This window comes from Heteronotia binoei, chromosome 13 (assembly GCF_032191835.1).
Source record: "Heteronotia binoei isolate CCM8104 ecotype False Entrance Well chromosome 13, APGP_CSIRO_Hbin_v1, whole genome shotgun sequence".
Classification (NCBI taxonomy): domain Eukaryota; kingdom Metazoa; phylum Chordata; class Lepidosauria; order Squamata; family Gekkonidae; genus Heteronotia; species Heteronotia binoei.
Window position 1 is genome coordinate 59675705 of NC_083235.1, and position 26089 is coordinate 59701793.

Here is a 26089-nt window from a genome sequence, read left to right on the forward strand (position 1 = left end):
AACTAGACCCACCATGGGCAGTGGTTAAATTATTCTGACAATTCTCTGTTTCAAATATTGACAGCATATTGACAGCACTCTAGACTAGAGCATGTACTGTATTTTACCCTAGGGGGGGGGGGCTGGGGGGAGGGGGTTAGTTAAAAAAAAAAAAAAGGATCCCAAGGCAGCTTACAACCAGTTCAGTAGGACTGTACTTGGGAGCTGATTATCAGTGACTTCTGGATCCAGGCATTATATTCTGTAGCCTCGTTTCCTTCTCTGCATTCACCAATGACAGTAGACATTTGGGAGGAAGGGACTCAGAGCTTGAACCAGGTACACTGAGTGCTGTGGCTTTAGCTAATTCATATGCATCAAACAAACCAAGAAGGCAAAAACGCACTTCTTGGTGTAAGATGAAAACTGGGTAATGGGAACACACAGGATTTTTTTTGACCAGGAACACATTTCCTGCTGAGTTGGGATCATGGGGTGTGGCCTAATATGCAAATGAGTTGCTGCTGGGCTTTTTCTTCAAAAAAAGCCCTGCGCAAAACAATGGTGATATCAGGGGGTGTGGCTTAATATGCAAATGAGTTCATACTGGCCTTTTTCTACACAAAAAAGTCCTGGGAATACAAAAACATGCTTGAGTGCTAAATATCAGTATGTGGCATACACAAATGGGAAATACTTACAATGGGATAACAGCTCAACACAGAATAGAATGCAACAGGAATCACCAGTTTAGCAAAAGGGACTTCAGTGCATTGGCCAGGAGAAAGATGAACTCTGCTTCTGCAGAAATAATTTCTCTCTTTCCTCTTTTGCCTCAGGAGTCTCTAAAAGGAAATATCTCTCTGTCTTAACCAGTGATAATAGCACACCACACTGTGTTACCCCAAACTGCAGTGCCAGTGCCACAAGGGGGGGAGCTTCTTCTCAGCGTCTCTTAAAGTATCACAGACAATGCTGGGGGCATAATTCCCTAGGTATCCTTAAAAATATTGCTGCACAGATCTGAGGTTACTTGCACAAGCAGGCCAGGGTCAAAGTAGCTGCTATAGCTGCAAACAAAAGGCACCAAAGATCAGCTAGGCCCTGCCAACAACAGTAACAGTGACACCTTCTTTCAAGGGAAAACTGTAACTGTTTAAATTATTTCTAATTATTGTTGACTCAAGGAGGAGAGGTTGGATTTACATCTGCCCTTCATCTGGAGTCTCAGAGCTGCTTACAATCTCCTTTCCTTTCCCCTCCCCACAACAGACACCCTGTGAGGTAAGTGGCATTGAGAGAGTTTTTTCATGAACAGTTCTAAGAGAGCTGTGAGTGACTCAAGGTCACAACAGCAGGTGAATGTGAAGGAGTGGGGAATCAAACCTGGGTCTTGCAGATTAGAGTCCATGCTCCTAACCACTATTCCAAACTGGCTCTCAGTAGAGTACTTAGAAGCAAATCCCCTTGTTTGCCGCGGCATTTATTGCCAGCATAGATTTGGTTTATCAGTATAAATACACCATTTTGCATATTCAGTAAATAGAAAAACGCCATAAAATATTTGGAAATTTTCCCTAGGAAAAAAGCCAAAATAGGATGCTCCTAATTTCAGGTCTCTGTTATATGCTTTCTAAAACAGAGGACGACTGCAGTACTGCCATTTAAAAAAGAAAGAAAGGGGTCCTCTCAGCATCTAAGAAGCACTGTTGCTCAAGACCAGCCATTCATCCAAGAAACCCGTCCCTCTTGTCCCAGATGAGAGGGCTGTATCTTCTCAGTGATAAGGGAAGCACACTCCGAACTAAAGTCTAAAAACAGATTTTGCGGTCGAGCTTTCGCTCCATATGCCATCTTCTAGAACAGAAACAAGAACCCCGCAACACCAGAACCAATGACGGGCAATTCAGCTTTTAGACACAGCGGACCGGGTAGGCTTTTAAACAAACAAACGACGAAGAGTTACAAATACTCATGGTCCGGCAAAATGAGACCGCAGGACCTTCTGTAGGCTCGCCGGCCTAATAGCCGATTTCCTTCCCATAACCCTCTCCAAAGCTACCAGAGGGTCTTTCTCAGGTCCCCTCTGCTCGATTCCCCGCTCCCGATTCCTCGAACTCACCACACTTGGAAGCCCCGCCACCCCTACACGGAGGAAACTCCAAACCAGACGCTCCCATCCACCCAGCTGCTCCCCGACACATCTCATGTGACCCAGGCGAGAGGCGGAGCTGCTATTAAACGGAGACTGCCCCCTTCCCGGGCGGGGTCCGGGATCGTTTCTTTCTCTGCTCCCACGACTAAGGAAGGGTCTCGCTATGCGGGCGCTTGCGCAAGGCTGGCCACTGGCACTACTGCTGGGGTTCTGTTACGCGCGGAAGCCACCTGGCAAAGCTCGCAATGTTCTCCTTATTGTAGGTAAGCGAGGGGATTGGGGCCCCTGCTGGGCCGCGTTGCTCTGCAGAGATGCGCGCAGACAAGGGCCAGCCGCTCCTCGCTGTTCCTTGCACTGAGAGCGACCCAGGAGGCATCGCGCGCGGGAGATAAATATCTGGAACACTAATCAGCACGTTGTTTTACTGAAAGGCCTCGTAGAGGGCGGGATGGAAGGTGGCCAGACCTCAAATAGTTCTCTGTCCTTTGAGTTGGCAAGTGGGATGGAGGGTGGGTGGGTGAGTCTTGTTGGAAAGGTGCATTCTGAGCTCCCTTATCTAAACAGGCGGTATGGGTACCAAGCATTCAGATTCAGACTGTGTTGCCATCTTTTCGGCTGGTACAGGAACTGCCCCACTAAAAGTAGTTGGGAGGGAATCCCAAGCATGCTGCTTTCCTCCCAGCATATAAATCTAGTCATGTGGAAGGCACTGCTTTTGAATTTCTGCCTGGTGGAACACGGCTTTTTTTTTCTGGGGAAACACAGTGGAACTGAGTTCCGGAATCTCTTTATGGAAGCAAAATTCTCAAAAGTCTAAAAGTTCGCAAGGGACACCTATGTGTTTATTCTTAATGTCCCTCTTGGGAGTTCTGGCACCTCTTTTTCCAGAAAAAAAGAAAGCCTGTTATGGATCTGAGCTGTTAGAAAAAAGGTGAAGTTTTGCCTGTGAACATTAAGAACTTCTGCAGTGAGCACTGGGTGAGGCTGTATTCTTGGATGGAAAGTCTTAACCATCATTTATAAGAAAAGGAGGAAATGTGTGGATAGCAGTGTTCCCTCTAAGCTGATTTAGTGTGAACTAGCTCACAGATTTTTAGCCTCCAGCTCACACATTTTTGTCTTAATTCAGGAAGGATAATCCCAAAGCACAATAATTTACGCAGTATCTCACAGCTTTAATACCAGTAGCTCACAAAGTAAAAATTTTGTTCACTAGGCTCTGCAGCTTAGAGGGAACAATGGTGGATAGTATTGAATTAAAGGGGGTTGAACCTATATGCTTTAGTGGAGTTGGATCAGAACAAACAGGATTATGAAAGATTTAGAATTGCAACATCAGTGGTATTTTTTTCCTCTATTCTGTAATTTCTGTAGTTTCTTGAATATCCTGCTAACTGAATTAATGAAACCTATGTTCATGATACCATTAGGTGACGCAGAGTTCTATGTTCTGTGACTGTGGCTATGTTCTTGTCACGAGAGCATTTGAGAACAATGTAGTTTATTGTAGGATGAACTTACTGTTTGGGTGAGTTGCAGAGATTTGAATCTGAGATCTTCATTCAGCTACGCTCAGTTTGAGCTACAGAATTCAGTTCTACTTCCAGTCACATAAGGATGAGAGCAAATATGCTGAAGGGATCCTGATCTTACAAGCTGACCTCTCACCCCTCCATCACAGCTGATGATGGTGGTTTTGAGAGCGGCGCGTACAACAACACAGCCATCAATACTCCAAACCTGGATGCCTTGGCCCGGCATAGTTTGATCTTCCGGAATGCCTTTACCTCTGTCAGCAGCTGTTCTCCCAGCCGGGCCAGCCTCCTGACAGGCCTGCCCCAGGTAATGCTTGTCAGATGCGGTGGGGGAAGAACTTGCAGTGCAAGCAAATGACTCAGTCCTTTCCCGTGTCCTTGGAACTCTGTTGTGGAAGATCCTTTGTTTCTAACGATTTCTTCCCAGTTCTGCTCACACTGTGAATTATTCTTCTTTCTTTCACAGCACCAGAATGGGATGTATGGGCTCCATCAGGATGTACATCACTTCAACTCCTTTGACCGTGTTCGTAGCCTTCCTCTACTGCTCAGCAAGGCAGGGATCCGGACAGGTAAGCTGCCTACAGAAGCAGAATTTTTCATTCCTAATTAATTTGGAATTCCTAGATGGTACCCTGCTCTACTCCCTTGATTATAACACACCTTGATTAAAGTGTCCACCTTGTGGTTATACAGAGATTAGCTGTAGGGAAAGAAGATCAAGTCTCTCTGTTTTGCCCACCCCTGTGCTCCCTCTGGATGGCCCAGACTAGTCCAGTCTCATCAGATGTTTGACCTGATTAGTACTGATAGGAAACCACCAAGGAAGTCCAGGGTTGCTATGTAGAGGCAAGTAATTGCAAACCTCCTCTTTCCATAAGTCCCCTGCAACTTGATGGCACTTCCCACTCCACCATACCCCCTCCAGTGTTTTTCTACCACTGACATCAAAGCAGCAGCTGCAGCCAACCCTGCCATAGAACATGCCCATTCTATAGCAGAACAACAAGCTGAATATATACTGTTCTTGACTAACTTTCACTTACGGCTAACACAACTACAAAATGTATTGCATTGCCTATGAAGATTGAATATATTCTTCAGTTGCCAGTTCTGCTTGTCTGTTTCTTGGTCACTACTTTCTTGAATCTTAAAGGCGAAGGCAGAGTTTTTAGTATTTATGCACCCTGCGCTATTTATTTTTTTTGTGTGTGTATAGCATATATAAAGTATACTACTTTGGGGGATAAAATGCATTAAGTGTGAAAAGCAGCCCCAAACAGAAAGGGATTAATTAAAAGAGCTTAACTGAAGCCAAGGCTCACCAGGATTTATATTCCAACCAAGTATTCTAAGCCAGAGATTCTTGTGAAGGAACAAATATGCATTCCTGTGTGTTTAAAGGCAGTGGCTCAGCTCTTGCATAGCTAGCAGCGACAAATACTGTTCTCCCATTGAAACAAAGCTTAAGCACATGCCAGCTTAAGCGCTAACCCAGCCTTTCAGCCAAAAAATAGTTTGTAAGCCCCTTGTGGGGTACAGACCTATGTCTTGCTTTATATTACTATGTAAAGCACTGAGTGCACAGTGGTTTGCCAAAAAAGTGGTTAAGTGCACAGACTCTTATCTGGGAGAACTGGGTTTGATTTCCCACTCCTCCACATACATCTGCTGACATGCCCTTGAGTCAGTCACAAGTTCTCAGAGAGCTGTTCCTCTCGAGCAGTTTCTGTTAGAGCTGTCTCAGTTCCACCTACTTCACAGGGTGTCTGTTATAGGGAGGGGAAGGGAAAGAAGATTGTAAGCTGCTCTGAGGCTCCTTTGGGTAGTGAAGGGTGGGGTATAAATCCAGTCTCTTATCCTCTTCTCTAAAACACAATTTAGGATGTGGTTCTGAGGTTCAAGCCTTGGCAGCAACCTCTCTCTCTTTTTTTTTTTTTTTTTAAAAGCATCCTTTGTATTAAGGGAGACAGACCTTGGGTGGCAATAAGTAACTTAGACTGATTGGTCTGCAGACTTCAGTGCCCTTGTGCTAGATTGCTGTGGAATGTATTTGCCTGGTTGGTTTTTTTTCTCCAGCTCTGAGGGCAGTTGATCATTTTCTTAGAATCAAAGTTACCTGGAGAAGATTGTGTGTTTTCATTAGCTCTGTTTCATTAGTCACTGACTGACTGTGCTTGTCTGCAACAGGGATCATTGGGAAGAAACATGTTGGACCGGAGGCTGTGTATCCCTTTGACTTTGCCTACACTGAGGAGAATGGCTCTGTCTTGCAGGTCGGGAGGAATATCACTCGGATCAAGCTACTTGTTCGGAAATTCCTCCGCAGCCAAGATGAAAAGTAAGATCCCAGCATCTGTGGCTAAGATTACATAACAGAGTAGCTTCCTTAAATATCTGGGCTGCTGTATCATTAAAGGAAAGGAAATATCTGAGCACATTACATTAAGGCACTTAGGTTCAGTGGTGAGACAGTGAAAAAGTAATCCAAGACTTATAGTTAGAAGAGAGTCCTTGGAAAAGTGGGGGGGGGGGAGTCCGTTGGTTTGGGATCATAAAATGGTGGATTTACAAGAAGAGTTCATGACTGCAATAACTGCAATTCAGAACAAAACCATATTGGTGGGGACTATCTGGTAGTTGTGGCTTGGGGCAAAAGGACATCTTATTTTATTGATTTTATTAATTTAATTCCTATCACATTCCCCTTCAAAGTGGGCTCAGGGCAGGTTACAACGTATGGATTATGCGACCATGTTTATAATTCTGATATACAACAATTAAAAACATAGTAACAGCATTAAGATGGCATTATAGAATTGTTTCAGGTTTTAATAGATCTGGTTTGATCTATTGCAGGGGTGGCCAACGGTAGCTCTCCAGATGGTTTTTGCCTACAACTCCCCATTAGCCCCAGCTATTGGCCATGCTGGCTGGGGCTGATGGAAGTTGTAGGCAAAAAACATCTGGAGAGCTACCTTTGGCCACCCCTGATCTATAGGGTTCCCAAATATCAAAACTGACAACAACGTTATGATAATTTGAGCAGGAAGGGCTGACCATATGTGACGTCTGCTGCCTCAACTAAAAGCCTGGTGGAAGAGCTCCATTTTACAGACTCTGCAGAACTGCAACAAGTCCTGCAGAACTGGTAGATGGTAGGCTGAGATAGCAGTTTGTTTCAAGGGGAGAACAGAGCCTAAGGACGGGATCACTGGTGGATGTGGCTTGCTGTTGAGGTCATAAGAATATAAGAGAAGCCATGTTGGATCAGGCCAATTGCCCATCCAATCCAACACTCTGTCATACAGTGGCCAGAAACCAGGTGCCATCAGGAGGTCCACTAGTGGGGCAAGGACACTAGAAGCCCTCCTAGTGTGCCCCCCCAAGCACCAAGAATACAGAGCATCTCTTGCCCCAGACAGAGTTCCATCTATACCTTGTGGCTAATAGCCACTGATGACCTCTGTTCCATATGTTTATCCAATCTCCTCTTGAAGCCAACTATGCTTGTAGCTGCCACCATCTCCTGTGGCAGTGAATTCCATGTGTTAATCACTCTTTGGGTGAAGTAGTACTTACTTTTATCCGTTGTAATCTGACTGCTCAGCAATTTCATTGAATGCCCATGAGTTTTGTATTGTGAGAAAGGGAGAAAAGTACTTCTTTCGCTACCTTCTCTATCCCACAAATCTTGTAAACCTCTATCATGTCACCCCTCAGTTGTCGTTTCTCCAAGCTAAAGAGTCTCAAGTGCTTTAACCTTTCTTCATAGGGAAAGTGTTCCAACCCTTTAATCATTCTAGTTGCCCTTTTCTGACCTTTTCCAATGCTATGATATATTTTGTTGTGGTGTGGCGACTAGAATTGTACTCAGTATTCCAAATGAGACTGCACCATCAATTTATACAGGGGCTGGTATCCATTAGTGATGCTTCTTGGGAGAGCCCAACAATAGCATAGTAGGCAGTCTGTGGATGCAGGACATATTTGGGGAACTGCAGTTTAGGATTGCAGGAGACTCAGCAAGTGACAGCAGAGGAACAGGAGTGATTTAGCAGAATTAAGACTGGAATGTGTGGATGTGGAGGATCATAGAGCTGACGTAAGGCGGATGAGAAAGGTGTTTCAAAGTACTTCTATTAAAAGCAAGCGGAAGGCATACAGCACCACGAGAGTGTATTTGAATGACCTCTGCATACATTCACACCTGCCTTTTCAACTTTCAGGCCTTTTTTCTTCTATGTTGCTTTCCATGATCCTCACCGCTGTGGCCACTCTCAACCCCAGTATGGAGCCTTTTGTGAAAAATTCGGCAGTGGAGAGACTGGCATGGGCTGGATCCCAGACTGGAAACCACAACATTACAGCCCAGATCAAGTGCAGGTGTGGATTCCCAGACCATTTGCATTTTGCAGAAAACTACACCCCTGAGCCTTCTCCACTGCAAGGCCTGTGCAGAAGATTCCACATGAACATAAGAGAAGCCATGTTGGATCAGGCCAACGGCCCATCCAGTCCAACACTCTGTGTCACACAGGGGCAAAAAATTTTATATATACTTGATTTTATACATGCTTGATGAAGGGAGCTTTGCCTGTACCCCTGATGCTGACATAGCTGCTGCAGCTTTTCAGGAGCTCTGTTTGCCAGTATTCTTTTAGTGCCCCTCATACTGCTGCTCAGATTTCTGGTTAACAACTGTTTCTCTTTTTTGCCATCTCAGGTACCGTATTTTGTGCAGGATACGCCAGCTGCTCGTTCAGATTTGGCTGCTCAGTACACAACAATTGGCCGCATGGATCAAGGTAAACCATTACTGAATCGGAGAAATTTTGTGTGAGGGAGTGGGGGAGAAGGTTTGAGTTGCAGTGCTCTTGAAGTAAGAGCAGAATCACAGGAGTATAGTGGTTTTGCACATTTGATTACTCCTAAGCAATGTTCCCTCTAAGCTGCAGAGTCTTGTGAGCAAAAATACTACTTTGTGAGCTACTGGCATTAAAGTTGTGAGCTACTGCATACATTATGAGCTCCGTGGCGCAGAGTGTTAAAGCTGCAGTACTGCAGTTGGAGTCCTCTGATCACGACCTGAGTTCGATCCCAGCAGAAGCTGGTTCAGGTAACCGGCTCAAGGTTGACTCAGCCTTCCATCCTTCCAAGGTCAGTAAAATGAGTACCCAGCTTGCTGGGGGGAAAGTATAGATGACTGGGGAAGGCAATGGCAAACCACCCCATAGAAAGTCTGCCATGAAAACATTGTGAAAGCAACGTCACCCCAGAGTCGAAAACGACTGGTGCTTGCACAGGGGACTACCTTTACCTTTTTACTGCATACATTAGTGTGCTCTGGGGTCATCCTTTCTGAGCTAAGACAAAAATGTGTGCGTTGGAGGCTAAAAATCTGGGAGCTAGCTCACACTAACTCAGCTTAGAGGGAACACTGCTCTTAAGCTGTTAAACCTAAAGCAGTTGTTTTGGGCAATCATCTGCTCTAAGGGAAAGGATGGAAATTAAAATTATCCTTAGTGAGAGTTAAATACAGGTATGCAGTGATCTTTAAGTGCATTTCTGGAACCTGAAATCTCCACTTTCAATAAAGTGTTTATGTTTAGTTCGATTTATACCCCGCTCTCCCCACTGAGGAGGAGGCTCATGTGGCTTTAGGTACAGTGTTAACATGAAGGTAGGAGGTCTTTGAGGGGGGTAAAAGGTGCTTTGTTCCAGCATTTATGGTTAACAGTGTTACCCCATGTAGGTGGAAGTGCTAGCTAGTGACAGCTAATCAGTTAATGGCAATTATTCTAGAGATTTATTTTGTCATCTGTGTTTATGGTGTGGATGTTCAGTGAAACTCCGTCTGCAAGTGAGACAGAGATTCTGAAGACAAAGGTGTCTTTCCTTGCCATATGAGGAAGGTAAATAGTACAAATGGGCATAAGCCAGAAGATCTTTAGTAAGCACCACTGATTCTTTTATTCTGGGACATGCAGGTATTGGCCTTGTCCTGGAGGAGCTGCACAGTGCTGGTTTCAGCAACAATACACTTGTGATCTACACATCAGACAACGGCATCCCCTTCCCCAGTGGCAGAACCAACCTGTATTGGTCAGGCACAGCTGAACCCCTCCTCATCTCTTCCCCTGAGCATCCTGCATGCTGGGGGCAGGTCAGCAATGCCTATGCCAGTCTTCTGGGTAAGAGCTGTTCAAAAACTTACTTGTATATTTACATTGTGGGTGGGGAAGTAAAGAATGCATAATAAGGAATCAAGGGCCTTTATGGAATCAAACAGAAAGGTATTTTGCTCCAGGCTTTGTGGGACAGCTGCTCCTTCCCTTTCCCTTATGCTATCACGTTCTCTTTGCTGCCACAGTGATTGAATGGGGTGATGTATGCTGCATTCAGAAGCTAGATTCTGTGGAAGGCAGTGCAGGCTCTGATGGGACGGTGGCTCAGTGGTAGAGCATCTGCTTGGTAAGCAGAAGGTCCCAATCCCCGGCATCTCCAAAAAAGGGTCCAGGCAAATAGGTGCGAAAAACCTCAGCTTGAGACCCTGGAGAGCCGCTGCCAGTCTGAGAAGACAATACTGACTTTGATGGACCAAGGGTCTGATTCAGTATAAGGCAGCTTCATATGTTCATATATATGCCTGTGTTTCCCATTCTCATGAGCAGCAGGAGAGAGAAGTATGCAGTGGGTGGGGGCAGCCTAAGTGGTAGTAGCAGCAAAGTACTTGTTCTTGTATGGAGGCTTTATTGAATAGTGAGGCAGCATTGAGTGGCAATAAGGGAGAAGACGCAGGGTTAGAATCAGTGCTACCTCTAAGCTGGGTTAGCATGAGCTAGTTCACAGATTTTTAGCCTCCAGCTCGCACGTTTTTGTATTAGCTCAGGAAAAATGGCCCCAGAGCCATTTTTACAAGAATTAATGCAATAGCTCACAAATTTCATGCCGGTAGCTCACAACGTTAATACCAGTAGCTCACAAAGTAGAATTTTAGTTCACAAGACTCTGCAGCTTAGGGGGAACATTGATTAGCATCAGCTCTTAGGTCAGTATTCCTGAAGATCCACAGATAACTTTCCAGGCAAAGAAATGGCCTATGCAAAAGTCCTTGGAATGGGGTAACGGGTTTCATTGAGGAGACCCCCCCAGGTATCCAATTTAGTGCCTTCCTTATCAGGCCATGCCTGCTGGCAAGATTCCAGCCCTGCCTCCTGCATCATATGGGATGGGACGGTGGCTCAGTGGTAGAGCATCTGCTTGGGAAGCAGAAGGTCCCAGGTTCAATCCCCAGCATCTCCAAATAAAAAGGGTCCAGACAAATAGGTGTGAAAAACCTCAGCTTGAGACCCTGGAGAGCCGCTGCCAGTCTGAGAAGACAATACTGACTTTGATGGACCAAGGGTCTGATTCAGTATAAGGCAGCTTCATATGTTCATATTTTCCCCTTCTCCCTCCCTCTGCAGATATCACCCCTACCATTTTGGATTGGTTCTCCGTGCCATATCCCAGCTACAGCCTCTTTGGGAAGCGGAGGGTGCAACTCACAGGGAAGTCCCTGCTGCCGGCCCTGTTGTCAGAGCCATCGTGGGCAACTGTCTTTGCGAGCCAGAGCTTGCACGAGGTGACCATGCACTACCCCATGAGAGCTGTGCAGCGTGGCTCCCTGCGTTTTATCCACAACCTGCAGAACCGCATGTCCTTCCCCATTGACCAAGATTTCTATGTTTCACCCACATTCCAAGACTTGTTGAATAGGACTCAGGAAGGGCAGCCCACCCACTGGAACAAGACATTGCACAGCTACTATTACCGAGAACGCTGGGAGCTCTATGATCACAGCACGGACCCCACTGAAAGCAGGAACTTGGCTTCTGACCCTCGCTATGCTCAGGCTCTCCAGGAGCTACAGGGGCTTCTACTGAAGTGGCAGTGGGAAACGGATGACCCCTGGGTGTGTGTGCCTGATGGGGTCCTGGAAGATAAGCCCAGCCCCCAGTGTCGGCCTCTCCACAATGAACTGTGATTTGAGTTTCTTGTGGTTGCTATGACTTCCTCATGCAAAACAACAGCAGAAGGAAAAGAGCTAAAGCAGGCTTCTGTTTTTAACTTGCAAACTTTGCAATATGTACAACTGAATACTTAGGAGGTTGCAGTTAGGGGAAGGAGCTGTTGTCAAATGCCAGAGTGTGGCTTCTGCCCACAGAAAGGGAAGCCAATGTTCTAAGAACAAAAATATATCCACCAACTCAGGCAGAACACCCTTTCCAAAATATTTGCAGTCAAAGAGATAAGATAGCTGCCAGATGGAGCAGAACATTTTGCAGGCAGCACTACCCCATCTAGATCAGTAGAAGATGGGCCATCCATAGATCAGTAGAAGATGGGCCATCCATAGATCAGTAGAAGATGGGCCATCCAGACTGTGGTTTATCAAAAACAGTGCCTTTCTAGGAATCTGAAAAGGACAGAGCCAACTCAAAACTTCACAGGAGCACTTCTTAGTCCTCTCACAGCAGTCTGCACCACCTCAGAACACATACATGGGAACATTATTTTGAAAGCATTCTCTCCTCAGATTTCTGCATATGTGGAAAGCTGGTGGAGAGAAGGCAGCATGCTTGAAAGCAAGCAGTCCTTTGTCTGCAAGCTGGGGTGGTACAGGCACATAAGACAGCTGATCCATATTAGAAGCAATGTAGTTCAGTTGGGCTATTGAAGTGAATCCTAGACTAAGCAACCATGTAGCTAAAACCACTGAGTCAACAAATGAGGAAGCAAGTGGTTACAATGCTGATGTTGCTGGTTCTCAGCAGGCTGCTTCACTCCTTTGCTGAAAATGGGAACAGCAACAAGAAGAGCTGATGGCTCCTGATGGTTGCCTGTTCTAGGGAGAAGGTGAAAACTCCCTCAGAGTTGTATCTCAGAGTCACTGGTGCACACATCAACAAGAAGCAGGAAATATATGAAATGATACCAAGAATTTTAATTCAATGCCATTATAATTCAGGTAGAGCCATCTATTTACATGCTGCTTTACAAAATGAAATAAAATTTGACACATTTTTTTAAAGCTTGATCTCCAAAAACAAACTGATAACATACAAAGAAAATGGAACCAAGAGACAAAGACTATAGAACTTGGTTGTCTTCTTTCTGTACATTGTCTACAATCTCTGGTGTTCACATCTTTAGCATATTAACTACAAAATTCTTTAGAAGCAGAGGTTGATGGGCAAAGGGATTCTGGGATACCCAGTACAGTAAAGGAGAGACCACACGGTCACAAGGATCTGAAGAGACTTCAAGACCAAACATAGAATAGTCACTATTTGTACATTATAATGTATATGCACTGGTATTCTTCGTGAGATTTGTGGAATTGTTTTCTGTGGGCCCAGAAGGTAGGACCAGAACCAATGGGTTGAAATTAAAAGAGTTTCTAGCTCAACATTAGGAAGAATTTCCTGACCGTTAGAGCAGTTCCTCAGTGGAACAGGCTTCCTCATGAGGTGGTGGGCTCTCCTTCCTTGGAGGTTTTTAAACAGAGGCTAGATGGCCACCTGACAGCAATGAGGATCCTGTGAATTTAGGGGGTGGTATTTGTGAATTTCCTGCATTGTGCAGGGGTTGGAATAGTTGACCCTAGAGGTCCCTTCCAACTCTATGATTCTATGAGATCTTAAGAGTACCTTCTTAATATTAGCAATATATTTATTAAATTATTTCATTTCAAGTAAAGTCTTAAGAGACACAAGCTACCACATCTTGCAAATGCTGAAAAATCAATGTGACTTAAACTTGTAACAATATTGAACGATGTATTGAATAAATTCATACATCACGGGAAACCATGCAGGTAGGCAGAAGGAAAGGAAAGGTCCCCTATGCAAGCACCAGTCGTTTCCAACTCTGGGGTGACGTCGCTTTCACAGCAGACTTTTTACAGGGTGGTTTGCCATTGCCTTCCCCAGTCTTTTACACTTTCCCCCCAGCAAGCTGGGTACTCATTTTACCGACCTCAGAAGGATGGAAGGCTGAGTCAACCTTGGGCTGGCTACCTGAATCCAGCTTCTGCCAGAATCGAACTCAAGTTGTGAGCAGAGAGTTCAGACCACAGTACTGCTGCTTTACCACTCTATGCCACGGGGCCGCTTAGGTAGACAGAACAGCCTCTTAAAACAGAGGGCACAGCGGGAGAAGGGCGATCCCAACCAAGGGCCTGCCCCTAAAGAGAAGACATTGAGGAAGTCCATGGTCTGCCCAGCTCCAGGAAATCCTTTATTAGGCTGGCCGAAGGAGGAAGGGCCAGACAATTCCGAAGAGGCTATGGAAGAGGCAACTGCCTCTGAGGGTGTTCGTGGAATGGGAACTGAAAAACGCAATGCCAGAGAGCACTGCAGCCCCAGATTCCATCCCAGCTCCTCTGAAGCCCTAACACCTAGCCAACCTTACTTCCTTCTCAAGCTGAACTAGATGATCAAATAGGACTGAAACTGGCCACGATAGTAGGGATAATTTGGACATTTCTCACTTTAAGTATATCAACATAAATTTATTGCCTTATCCCAACTTGTGCCAAGCTGTGGGTGATGCATGATGCCATAGAATAAATATACAACCATTTAAAATTTAATATACAAATTGATAAAAACTAAGAACTAGAATAAAAAAGTAAGATGGCATCCTATAAGTTTTCTCTCCCAATTCTGGTCTGCCTGGCCATTTTTCAGGCTAAGGGAGCGAACTCGCCAACAAAACATACAGAAGGGGGAAGGTGCCAGACAATGAGAAAAAAATGTTGCCCTCAACCAAAAGCCTGGCGGAACATCTCTGCCTTACATGCCCTGCAGAATTGCATAAGATCCTGAAGGGCCCTGGTGATATTTGGTAGAGATTTCCACCAGGTCCAAAGACCACCTGGACCAAAAAGGCCCTGGTTGAAGACAGCCAGATGTCTTTAGGGCCAGGGATCACCAGTAGGTTGTTATTTGTGGAGCATAAATCTGTCCTGGGGACATACCAGAGAAGACAGTCCTGTAGATAAGTTGGTCCCAGACTGCTCGGGGCCTTAAAGGTCCATACCAAAACCTTGAATTTGACCCAGTACTCCATTGGGAACCAGTGTAGCTGACACAACACAGGTTGAATGTATGATGTCCATGACATTCCCATCAGGGCTCATGCTTCCACATACTGGATCATCTAGAGTTTCTGGGTCAGTCTCAAGGGCAGTCCAGCACACAGCAAATTACAATAATCAAATCTGGAGGTGACCATTGTGTAGATTACCATGACTAGGTTAGGGTGTGACAAGAAAGGAGCTAACTCCAGAGCTTGGCGGAGACAGAAAAATATCAGCTTCGTAATATGCATGACTTAAGCCTCCATCAATAAAGAGGCATTCAAATTCACACCCAAACTCTTGATGGATGGCACCAGTGTTAATGGTGCCCTCTCAAAAGACTTGGAATCCTGAACTTCAATCGCACCACATACGCGCCCTGCCACAGAACCTCCATCGTTGATAGGCTCAGTCTCAGTCTGCTCTTTTTTAACCATGCCGCCATGGCCTCCAGTCCCTCAGCCAGATTTTGTGGGGCAATAGCCAGCTGGCCATCCAATAACAGATATAGCTGGGTGTCATCACATATTGATGGCACCCAAACCCAAATTCCTCCCAGCTGAGTGAGGGGGGCACATATAGATATTAAATAACATCGGGGAGAGGAGTGCCCCCTGAGGGACCCCATGTAGTAAAGGTTGCTTATAGGACACAGCCTTACCCAGCATTCACTCTCTGTCCCCAACCATGGAGAAATGAGGAAAGCTATTGAAGGGCCACTCCACACATTCCTGCATTGGTAAGGCATTGAGTCAAAAGACCATAACTGGCTGTGTTGAATTCTGCTGTGAGGTCAGGCAGCAACAGCAGCTCTGAGCTGTCTCAATTCAGCTATCTAAAGAGATAATCATGATGACCAGCACTACTTCTGTCCCATGGCTGCGGCAGAAACCGGACTGCAATGGATCCAGTGTCGATGTATCATCGAGGAAGCCCTTGAGCTGATCAGCTACCACCCTCAGTCACCTTGCCCAGAAACAATAGATTTGAAACTGAGCAGTAATTGGCTGCATCTAAAGGATCCAAGGGTTTTTTTTAAGAGCAGTACAACTATGGCCTCCTTGAGACCCCTTGTCTGTTTATCACCACTCATAAATTATGCAGCTTTATTAATTCCTCCACATTCTCCCCTACTAAACAGACAGTTAGTGCTCCATGGCAGGCTGTGAGAGGTAAACATATGACCTTGCCTTATACTGAGTCAGACAACTCGTCTATCAACATCAGTATTCTCTACTCTGACTGGTTATGCCTGCCCAATGTCTCAGGCAAAGGTTCTTCACATAGCTTATTATCTGACCATTTTAAGTGGACATGAACCTGCTGGGACCTCTTGCCTGTACAAAAGATGATCTAACAAGAAGCCATAACAGGTCAAAAAGTTTGATAATTTGCTTCTTTGCTGTTCACTATGTGAACAGCTTGTTTATTAACTTTTCCTAGCTGGCTGGGCTAGCACTTGCCGTAGTCATCCTTTAACTTAATTCAGAATCAGTATTGGCATCTCCCAAGTTGCTCAAGTCTTTCCTAAGCCTGAGATAAATGATTACTTCAAGCCTGCTTGACTCCTGAAGGAGTCAGTGAGATACTTGTTCCACCCACACCACCTTTTTTTGCTCATCAGAGATGACTGCATGGACACAGCTGACCAGAGCATCGAGGTCATTCCAGGCATCAGGGGTGATGGTGCCATACAAGCAGGGCACTCTCTCAAGCTGAGCTTCCTCTTTCCGGGCACTCTCCAAAAGCTGTTCCTTGGTCACTCCAAGGCGCTGTAAGGCTTTCCTGAAATGCAAGCAATTTGTATGAAAAAAATAAATCAGAAACCAGACCTCTCATATTTAGCTCTGTTTTAAGGAATATAAGGAAAAGGTGATGTAGAGTTCACTTGAGGCACAGGACTAAGTTTGCCCTGGCTAGCTATGTCAATGGGTATGTTAGAGAAGGAGCTGCTATCTAAGTGGAGGACATGTCTGTCCATTTAGGTGACTGGTGTAGTTGCTGGCCAACTCCCTTTCAGTAGCGTGATGTAACTGCCTACAGCTTATCTCTGTGTCTTCAGATATGTCACCAAATATGTAAAAGTCTACATTACCTGTAATAGTCCATCCCTTAACCCTGGCTACAAAGGGTGGGGCTGCCCTGGAACTGTACCACGGTTGGAAAGAAGGAAGCTTTACCCTTTGGCTTCTTCTGAGCAGCAACACCTACCTGAATTTCTTTCCATTCTTCTCAGTGATGATGACCAGGATAATGATGGGATAGATTTCCATAGCCAGCAGTTCCTGAACTTTTTCCAGGTCCACGTCCAGCCAGCCATGAATCTTCTAGAGTTGGTCAAGGAGAGAGTTAAAGGGCATGTATATTACAGTGCTGTTCTACATTGAGCAGAATTTGCAGGTATTAGGTGAGTGGAATGGATATCTAGTTCAGTAGAGACAATTGCATCTACACCCCAACACAAACCTGCCCCATCTCTATTACCTTCTCCATTAGCACCTCCAGAGCCTGTCGTGGAATGCAACAGCTGCTATTTGTCCTTTTCTTGTCAGGGAGTACATCTCTGCTCTGTGTTTCATTCTGAGGCTCTGCAGAAACAGGAAAGAGGTTGGCCAAACAACAATTTTAAATTAGATTTTTCAAAACACAACACAAAATGTATAATACAACAAATTTCAAACACAACTGCAAAAAAAAAGTTATACTAACATAAAATACATAAGCACACACTCTCTTACCTAACTTCAGAATATTATAAACAATGCCATGATCTGAATATTGGAAATTATTTCTCTGGGCCCTTTCAGAATATATTTATTTATAATAATAAGGCAGTATTTCACACACAGTGGAACCAGTCACTTTTGGAGGGAGATTCTATCTTTTTAAAATTTTACTGCTGTTGCCAATTTAGCTGTTATAAGTTGGCTCAAGAACATTCTGCATCTGAAAGAGTGCTGTACCTTTTACCTAACCCAACAGAATAATTTTTAGATCATGGGGGACATTACAATGAAAAATTTCATTAATACACTGAACTATGAATGTCCAAATAGGTTGAATTTTGGAACATGAACCAAAAATATGTCAAAAACATCTTTCAGAGATCAGCCACATCACCAACACTGATCCTGCATGGTTCTACCAGGGCTTTTTTAAAGCAGGAACACAGTTCCGGCTGGCTTGGCATCAGGGGGTGTGGCCTAATACGTAAAAGAGTTCCTGCTGGGCTTTTTCTACAAAAAAAGCCCTGGGTTCTACATATAGTGGCTAACTTGCTCGAAGTGAGATAACTATTGCAACACAATTTTAAAGAAAATTCCTTTTAAACTCATAGAAATAAGTTAGGTACAGCACAATTTCAAATCTACCTCAGTTCCTCTGAATCAGTATTGATCTGTAAGTCCCTATTCCATTTTCTAACATAAATTAAAGAAGCATTTTCCAGATTTAGTAACAAGGAATAGATTTCAGCAATCAAACCACCGGATACCTGATCAGCAGTAATTATAAACTTAAGGGCTGTTTTTTCCACTTACACCAGCATAATTTCTCAATAATGTGTCTGCCAAATGTCTGATCTGAAATAATAGCGGTTTATTCCCAAATTTTAAAACTACTTCTTTGTAACTCAACACTTGATGATCTTTCCCAGATTTTCCATGAGACTCAAAATTATTATTCTTTCAAACCTTAAATTCATGTAGCCTGAATTTGCTATGACCAATTTTGCTCTGAACTATTTTGGAGCCATGCTAGATTGGATCTCCTTGACCTTGAGATCTGATCAATGACAGAGCTGTGGTGAAAAAGGGGGAAATGTGAAGATACGATGGACTATGTGTTCTGGGATAAGGCAGCAGCTGTTACGGAAGCTGACACCCCACACTAGACATCCTAATTTGCCTAATCTTTCAGGGAACCTGGGCCAAAAAGACTAGGGGGCCCGTGGAATTACTCCTGCACCCATGCCTTATCCAGTAACACTTCTACAATGTCTCACTGAAAGCACCTACTAGGTTAGCCTAGTCAGAGCTGTGACCTACCTGCCGGGCATTTTTCAAAGCTCTTGGAAAGGCACAGTTTATCGGCTATGATTCTCCCCAAAAGTGCTGGCACCAAGAGCACTGGCCGTGGCCGGCCAGGCCTACACGGTTTGACTAGAGTGTAGGGCATCAGAGTGAGACAGCTTCTTGTGTGGAGGCTGACCCTAGGGCACACTAGAGGAAGAAAAAAAGAAGGGGATATGAGGATGGAGGAGATCAGCATCTCATCTGCTGCATGTCTTTCTCTGTTTTCAGAAAGAGGAATTAGAAGGCATCCATCAAAACAGAAATAACAAACAATAAATAAATGTTTGGATTCCATGGAGTATCTTACAAGGAAGGCATCCTCTAACCAGCATGTTGCAGCAATGAAACACAATTCCCTTGAAGAGATGGACAAATCGCTGGGCCTTAGTTTCTTTTTGATTTATATTGTTCATTCCAGTCCAAGAAAGGGAGAATGAAATGGGCACTGGAAAGCAACATGAATGTGTCCATAATCGCACATGCCCACTCACACCAATTTCCAAAGAAATAAGCCAGGTACATTGTTCTGGAGCAGATTAGCTCCAAGATAATTCTTTTGTACATCCCATCATTAAATAAGAGGAAGAATTCCCACAGCAACATCAACAATCTGCAAATTTGAACTCACCATCTGGCTTGCTAGAGTCCAAAGGATTGCAGTCCATGGATGACCAAAGTGGGTTGATCTTCTTATTGTCTGTACTAATGATACGTACCAACTTTGGCTGTGTCCCAGGATTCTACAAGATAGAAAGAATAACCTCTGAACATGTAGGCTACAGTCTGAGTGATTAGCATTCTATGTTCAGTGAACTAGCTGCTCTTTGAGGCCACAATGTCAAGCCTTTATTGGAAAACACTGACATCCAATGAAGGGAGCTTTGACTCTCAAAAGCTTATTACTCCCCCCACCCCCCAAATCATGTTGTTAGTCTCTAAGAAGTGTTGCTGGACCCAAATCTAGCTGCAGTAATATCCCAGGACCCTGCTATAGGGGCACAGTAGTATTGGTTGATAGAACTCAGTCATTGAGATATTTCCCTTCTTGGCTTTGGAGCAAATTGACACCTATCTACTGCTGAAATGATGTGTGGTTTGTTTCTGGTGACTGTAGTTTACCATCCAAACTGATGGCTATAAATTTAGCTTCACTGACAATATGGGATCACCAGAAAGTAAGGAGGAAGAGGACTGAAGCACGATGACACCCTGGCTAACCTTGCATGGTCAGCCAAGATATCTAATCAAGTAGACACTCAACAAAACAACTCTGAAATGGATCCAGAAGTCACTTGTGCAGGCAGAAAACAATTCTGTGTATGCAGGGAGGAGGCATACTTTTCATAGAACAGATCATTCACTTTAGATGCAGCCCTTTACACTGTATCACACAGTTTTCAAGAGTTCCCCCAACCATCAGCTTTTTGGGTGGCACAGGATGCTGCAGAAACCAGTAAAAGGTGAGATCTGTTCCATAAGTGGGACCTTAATGTTTTTAGAATTTAACCCTATGTGTTTACTCCACATCTACTTGTATACTTAGGTGTATCTGCTATCACGTGGTAACAGACATGGTAATTTATTGATAAAATTGTGCTACAGAATCCCACCTTGCAAGAAACTGTGCTCTTCAGTGCCAGCTCCTGTATTAGAGTAATTAGATGCTGCTGAGCCCTAGAGAGGGGGAAAGGGGACAGGAACTCATTAGGCAAAAGAGCAATTATGGGCGTTCCTCATTGGCCATGGAAACAACATTTTCAGACTACGATTGCTGCTCCCTTCAAGCTTGGTCAAGTCATGGTACTCACTGGCAGTAGCTGGGGATAGTGGCAGCATCCATGTCTTTCATGGTGTAGGCATTCACATGGCAGGCTCTCCATCGGGTTCGGCCCTGGCACACAGTATCAGTAACATGCAGAATGTAATGGCATCCCACTTGAAGCTGATCAGCTGTTTGCCTCTCAAGGCAAAGGTTGGATCGAACATAGAAAGAGTCACCAGATGTTACCAGCTTGGAATCCAGGTCACTCAGCAGCTTCTTATAACCTGTTTGGACAGATAGTATAAGAAATTGTGTGTTTGTTGTACTTATTGGGTGATTTCCCACACAGCTTACCGAGGAGCGAAGTCCCTCCTCACCGCGCAACGTCTGCTCGGATTTCCCACCAACTGCTCCGCGGAATCAGGAAGTGCAGGACCTTTTGCGTCTCAAATGGAAATCGCTAAAACCCTAGTTTACATTAGCCACACAAAAGGTCCGGCACTTCCTGATTCCGCGGAGCAGTTGGTGGGAAATCCGAGCAGACGCTGCGCGGTGAGGAGGGACTTCGCTCCTCGGTAAGCTGTGTGGGAAATCACCCATACAGTAGCATAGGCTGGAATGCAGTAGGAAGAGGATTCAGCAGCAATTACTTCCTGAACAAGAGTCCTGCTCCCCCTATGCATGAATGGTGATATACCCAATCCAGGCCAATGTCTTTTGATGCCTGAAGTGGAAAATTCAAATGATACCCTTCTCACATTAATTAACATGAGGCACAATCTAGCAGAAAGTTCTCCAGCATAAGACTCATTGAAATGTTCTTTTATTCAATGGGGCTTACATAGAAGAAGTTCCCATGAGACTGTACCTATGGCAGTGGTGGACTGGGGCTGATTCCGCACTCACCTTTCTCCGGGGCAGGCTTCCATTTCTGGGCGGAGCAAACTGGCGATTTTGCACAAGCTGCTCCGCGCTGGCATTTTGCATGGGGCAAACCCGTGATTTGCCCTGCCTGCCGCAGTTTAAAGTGCAACTGGGCAAATTGTGGGTTTGCCCCGCACAAAACGCCGGCGCGGAGCAACTGGTGCGAAATCACCAATTTGCTCCGCCCAGAAACGGAAGCCTGCCTCAGAGAAAGGTGAGTGAGGAATCAGCCTGGGTTTAAAAATATTGGTTGCCAGGAGACATAGGGGACCCACCCACAACTATAAGGCTATCATTTAATTTCTGTAAGAAATAAATAAAATTTTCAAAAAATACGTAAGTGGAAAAAAGGTACAATTAAAACTTTTGCAAAATAAATATGCATATTTTAGTAATTATAGTGTACATACATTGTACATATCACTGGCAGTATACAGTAGATACTAAATGTAAATTCAGGTTGCATTTTCTCCAGGGGAGCCAATCTCTGCCAGCTGGAGATCAGTTGTAAAAGCGGAAGATCCCCAGACCCCACCTGGAAGCTGGCAACCCTAAATACAGTGTAAATTTTAGTTGCATTACAGTAAAAACACTGGAACTTCTATTATATTTTCAAGCTACTAAAAGGTCATTAACATTTTTAACATATTGCCTAATGTTTAAAGGGGCCCACTTGCCATTGGGCAAGCTGACTCCCTGGCTAGTCCACCACTGACCTGTGGGTCAAGTCCATTAATCTTCTACTCACCTACTTCTAAGTAAAAAATCTGCTGCCTTTCCATGCTTTATGAAAGGACTTCCTTGGAGATATCACAGGCCAGTGGCAGAAAGGAGGAATCACAGTAAATAGAAATCCTTACCCTCCATGTTGGGCTTCACAGACAGGCAGCAGAAACCGTTCACCCTCCCTAGGACCCAAAGCGCCTCCTCAAGTGTAGCATCCTCCAGGACAGCCTTGAAACCTGGTTCCATTACTCCATAGTCCACCTACAGGTGATTGAAGATTCAAGAGAAAAATAATCTTAGCCTTCAAAATAAATCACCTGGGGAGTGGGATAGAATTAGAGAGAAGCCCAGTGGGCGGCAATTACAGTCTGACCAACTTGGGGCACAGGAGCATTCTTTAGCAGATTCAGACTGGAATGACACTTTTATACATCAGGACAGCTTTGTTCATCTGAGCAAGGTCCTCTGCAGGTGCCAGCCTGCAAATGGACAAAATCAACAGCTGCCATTGTGGTCTCCACCTTATGGAATGGTCTGCCTGAAGAAGTGAGGAAAGCTCTGCTCTCCTGGCTTTCTGCAAACTATGCAAAACTGAATTATTCATGAGGGCTTTTCTGCACAGGCAATAGGGTAGCACTGGACAAAATGATTCTCAAAGTTATTTGGGTAAATGATTAGTCTAGACTACTGTATATAGATCGTACTGCCTGCTGCCATACTAGAAGAAGAAGAAATTGGATTTATATCCTGCCCTCCACTCCAAATCTCAGAGCGGCTCACTGCTCTCAGAGCAGTTCCTCCCCCACAACAGACACCCTGTGCGGTGGGTGGGGCTGGAGAGGGCTCTCACAGCAGCTGCCCTTTCAAGGACAACCTCTGCCAGAGTTATGGCTGACCCAAGGCCATTCCAGCAGGTAGAAGTGGAGGAGTGGGGAATCAAACCCTGTTCTCACAGAAAAGAGTCTGCACACTTAACCACTACACCAAACTGGCTCTACGTAATATATAATATTACATATGTAATATTACTATGTAATATGTAATTTTCGCATAGTTCAATATGTCATGTTAATACTCATGCTTAGCTTCAGTTCTGTTTTCAGATATCTGGTTGGTTCCAGATTTCTACAATCCAAATTCTGCAACAGTGTTTATGGAATGTTGACTGTATTGATTCACTCTGTGTAAGCTGCCTTGAGTCTCAGTAAGAAAAGTGGAATATAAATAACATAAATAAAATCAATGTCATACCTAATGCCCTACCAGTTTGGTAGTGCACAGGAAGCACCAAAGCTCCTGTAGAGTGCAACAGAAGCTACACAGAATGACTTACACTTCCATTGTATTCAAGAATACATGGGCCAGTGACCCACAGCAACTTCTTCTTCTAAGTTTTTGAGTAAGAGCTGAGGTAATATGTTCCTAAATTTACCATTCTAAAGGTAGCTCAACAGGTTTTCCTGAAATGTCCAACACTGGACAGTTCATGATCTCTGCTGCTAGTGGCTGAGCAGGCTTCTAGCACAAGGGCTAAGTTTAAATGTTGAGCCTCTCCAGAAGCTAACTTTTGTGCTTTTCTGGAAGCTGAGTGGCTACCATGGATTTCTTTTTAACAGTCCATACAAAACATGCCCGACATGTCCTTCCAATGCAGAGGAATCGTAGTCCCTTAGCCCTCTAAGCTGAACTCTGGGGGTTTCTTCTTCCAGCAAGTAAACTACAGTGTGTGTTAATGCTGTGGGGACACTGGTTATAGTAGCATTATTGTAGTAACTATAGTAGCATTGTTGTAATGCTGTGGGGACACTGGTTGTAGTGGCATGGATGTTACTGCTGGAAGCAGTAGAAGAGCACTTATTGCCTTTCAGCACCATTTTGAATGCCTATCCAGACCACGAGTCAGATCCAGACTTCACCAACCCCTGGGAGGATCCCAAGACCAACAGACCACACCAACAACACACCCTGATCTACTTGAGCAGCCAAGGAAATGGGGTGCCTGCTAGTGAGGTCACCGCCCCACTGATAACCCAGCATGAAAGGGAGGAAAGAGGTGGCCATCGGCTTCCCTGGAGGCAGGATCGTGCAAGCCAAGGATCATCTGTGGTGCCCTCAGCTTGACCTGGTGGGTTGGAAAGGGGGACCACCTGGAAGGAATGGGGAGGGGCATTCTCTTTAAATTTGGCATAGAAACCCAGGATGAGGAGGAGCCTAAACATGAGGCTGCTGAGGTTCAAGCACAGGGGTTTTGGAACACAGGGCGCAGAAGGAGACCCCTGTCCAAAAAAGTGTCCATGTGCCTCAAGGAGGAGGACTGATGGTGCACAAATCACCTCCCCTTGTGGGGTCTGAGGCCTTTTGAGTTCTTGGCTGAAGGACCAAACAAGAGCCCTAGAGCCTGAGCGCCCCCCCCAGTTGGTTCCAGAACTGGACAAGGCCTGAAGCCCAAAACCCCCAGAACTGGACAGTGCCCCTGGTTTTCTCATTTTTCTTTCAAGGCAGTACCCTCGACCTTCCAGTGCTGAATGGGCAAAGACTATATTACAAGCAAATCGTCATTCTCGGCAGCAAGGCAAGCAAGGGGAATAAAGATGTGGCTGGAGTACAGGATAGAAAGTGGTGTCTCCACAGTGAAAACATATGGTTTAGGAAAGGCCCTTAGAGGTATAGCAGAGACTATATATGCAGAGGAGTTACATAAAATAACACTGATGCCATACTTGCAAAATCTTGACAAAGCAGAGTATAGGAGAGCATTTACTCTTCTCAGATTTGATATGTTACCGTCAGCTATTATTGAAGGCAGATACACAGGACAATTATACGAGGAGAGACTGTGTATTTGTGGGGACAATAAACCGGAAGATAGGGAGCATGTACTATTCCAATGTAAATTATATCAGCATATTAGGGCCGAGTATATACTCCCGATCTGTGCCAGTGTCCCTGGAAGAAATATTAGATTTCAGCTAGACAGATTATTGGCTGATAGGAACAAAGGAACCACTTTATGTGTGGCAAAGTTTGCTTCGCGAGCCATAAGTCTCCGGAAGCAATTCTTAAGGGGAATACCCAATTGAATGCCTTGGTTCTGGAATTTAATCAGTGTTTTGGGGAGGAAATTATATTTTATACTGTCTATGTTTTATTCTCATTATAGTATTGCCTAATTATATTTTATACTGTGTATGTTTTATTCCCATTTTACTATTGCCTGACTGTATCTTATTCAGTTATTTGTATTTAATTGATTGGTCTTTGACCGTATTAAACTTTCATTCAATTCTATATATGCAAAGAGCTCAGCATCTTACCAGCACAATTTGTTGGCCTGGTGATAAGGACATCTCATCAGCAGCAGAACCCGGTGTGACTTGGTGAATGAAGATACCTGTCTGGTTACCACCAATGACACTGATCTGTTCCAGAAGATCATTGGCCTGGAAAGCAATGGTGGTGATGCGGCTCGGGAAGCGCTGTGCAAGCCGCCGGCGCATGGGTACACTGGTGAGACAGCAAAAAGAGTCTGGTGGTGTGTCTTCTGCTCTGGCTCCTTCTAGATGTGCATCTTGACCATTCATTATGTGACCCATTATGAAAAAAATCAAAAACTGCGTAGCTCAAGGTAGGATATTATGGATTGGAAATTTTAATCATCAGAAACTGCATTATGGAGAAAAGACCTCAGTATTCTGTACTGGCTATGAATAGATAAAGGTCAGATGATCCGTAAAACAGCCTATATGTGACATATAGTCCTAAGTCATTAAAAGCTGTGTTCAAATGCTGTGGTGGCAAGGCAATTAA

At 44.6% G+C, this 26089-nt stretch overlaps 2 protein-coding genes across 5 annotated transcripts in view; one reads left to right on the top strand and one right to left on the bottom strand.

The window, feature by feature from the left end:
• The first annotated feature begins 2277 nt into the window (after window positions 1-2277).
• LOC132581689 (N-sulphoglucosamine sulphohydrolase-like) lies at window positions 2278-11735 on the top strand. Its single transcript, XM_060253066.1, has 8 exons — window positions 2278-2397; window positions 3816-3976; window positions 4136-4241; window positions 5860-6010; window positions 7899-8055; window positions 8396-8477; window positions 9660-9863; window positions 11139-11735. Exons 1-8 carry the CDS (start codon window positions 2298-2300, stop codon window positions 11696-11698), a joined length of 1521 nt encoding a protein of 506 aa, XP_060109049.1. The 5' UTR covers window positions 2278-2297; the 3' UTR covers window positions 11699-11735.
• A 4489-nt stretch (window positions 11736-16224) lies between these two features.
• The window catches only part of LOC132581667 (caspase recruitment domain-containing protein 14-like), a 35141-nt gene continuing 25276 nt past the window's right edge, over window positions 16225-26089 (bottom strand). For 3 of the 4 annotated variants that reach the window (XM_060253035.1, XM_060253034.1, XM_060253036.1), the window contains 9 exons: window positions 25597-25786; window positions 22417-22543; window positions 20679-20916; window positions 20481-20544; window positions 19499-19610; window positions 18844-19017; window positions 17282-17385; window positions 17009-17124; window positions 16225-16582 (listed from right to left, as the gene is read on the bottom strand). In XM_060253035.1, the coding sequence (XP_060109018.1) occupies window positions 16375-16582; window positions 17009-17124; window positions 17282-17385; window positions 18844-19017; window positions 19499-19610; window positions 20481-20544; window positions 20679-20916; window positions 22417-22543; window positions 25597-25786 (1333 nt within the window). In that variant the 3' untranslated portion in view covers window positions 16225-16374. Of the gene's footprint in view, window positions 16583-17008; window positions 17125-17281; window positions 17386-18843; window positions 19018-19498; window positions 19611-20480; window positions 20545-20674; window positions 20917-22416; window positions 22544-25596; window positions 25787-26089 lie in introns of those variants that run through there. The other variant, XM_060253037.1, reaches the window with a different exon arrangement.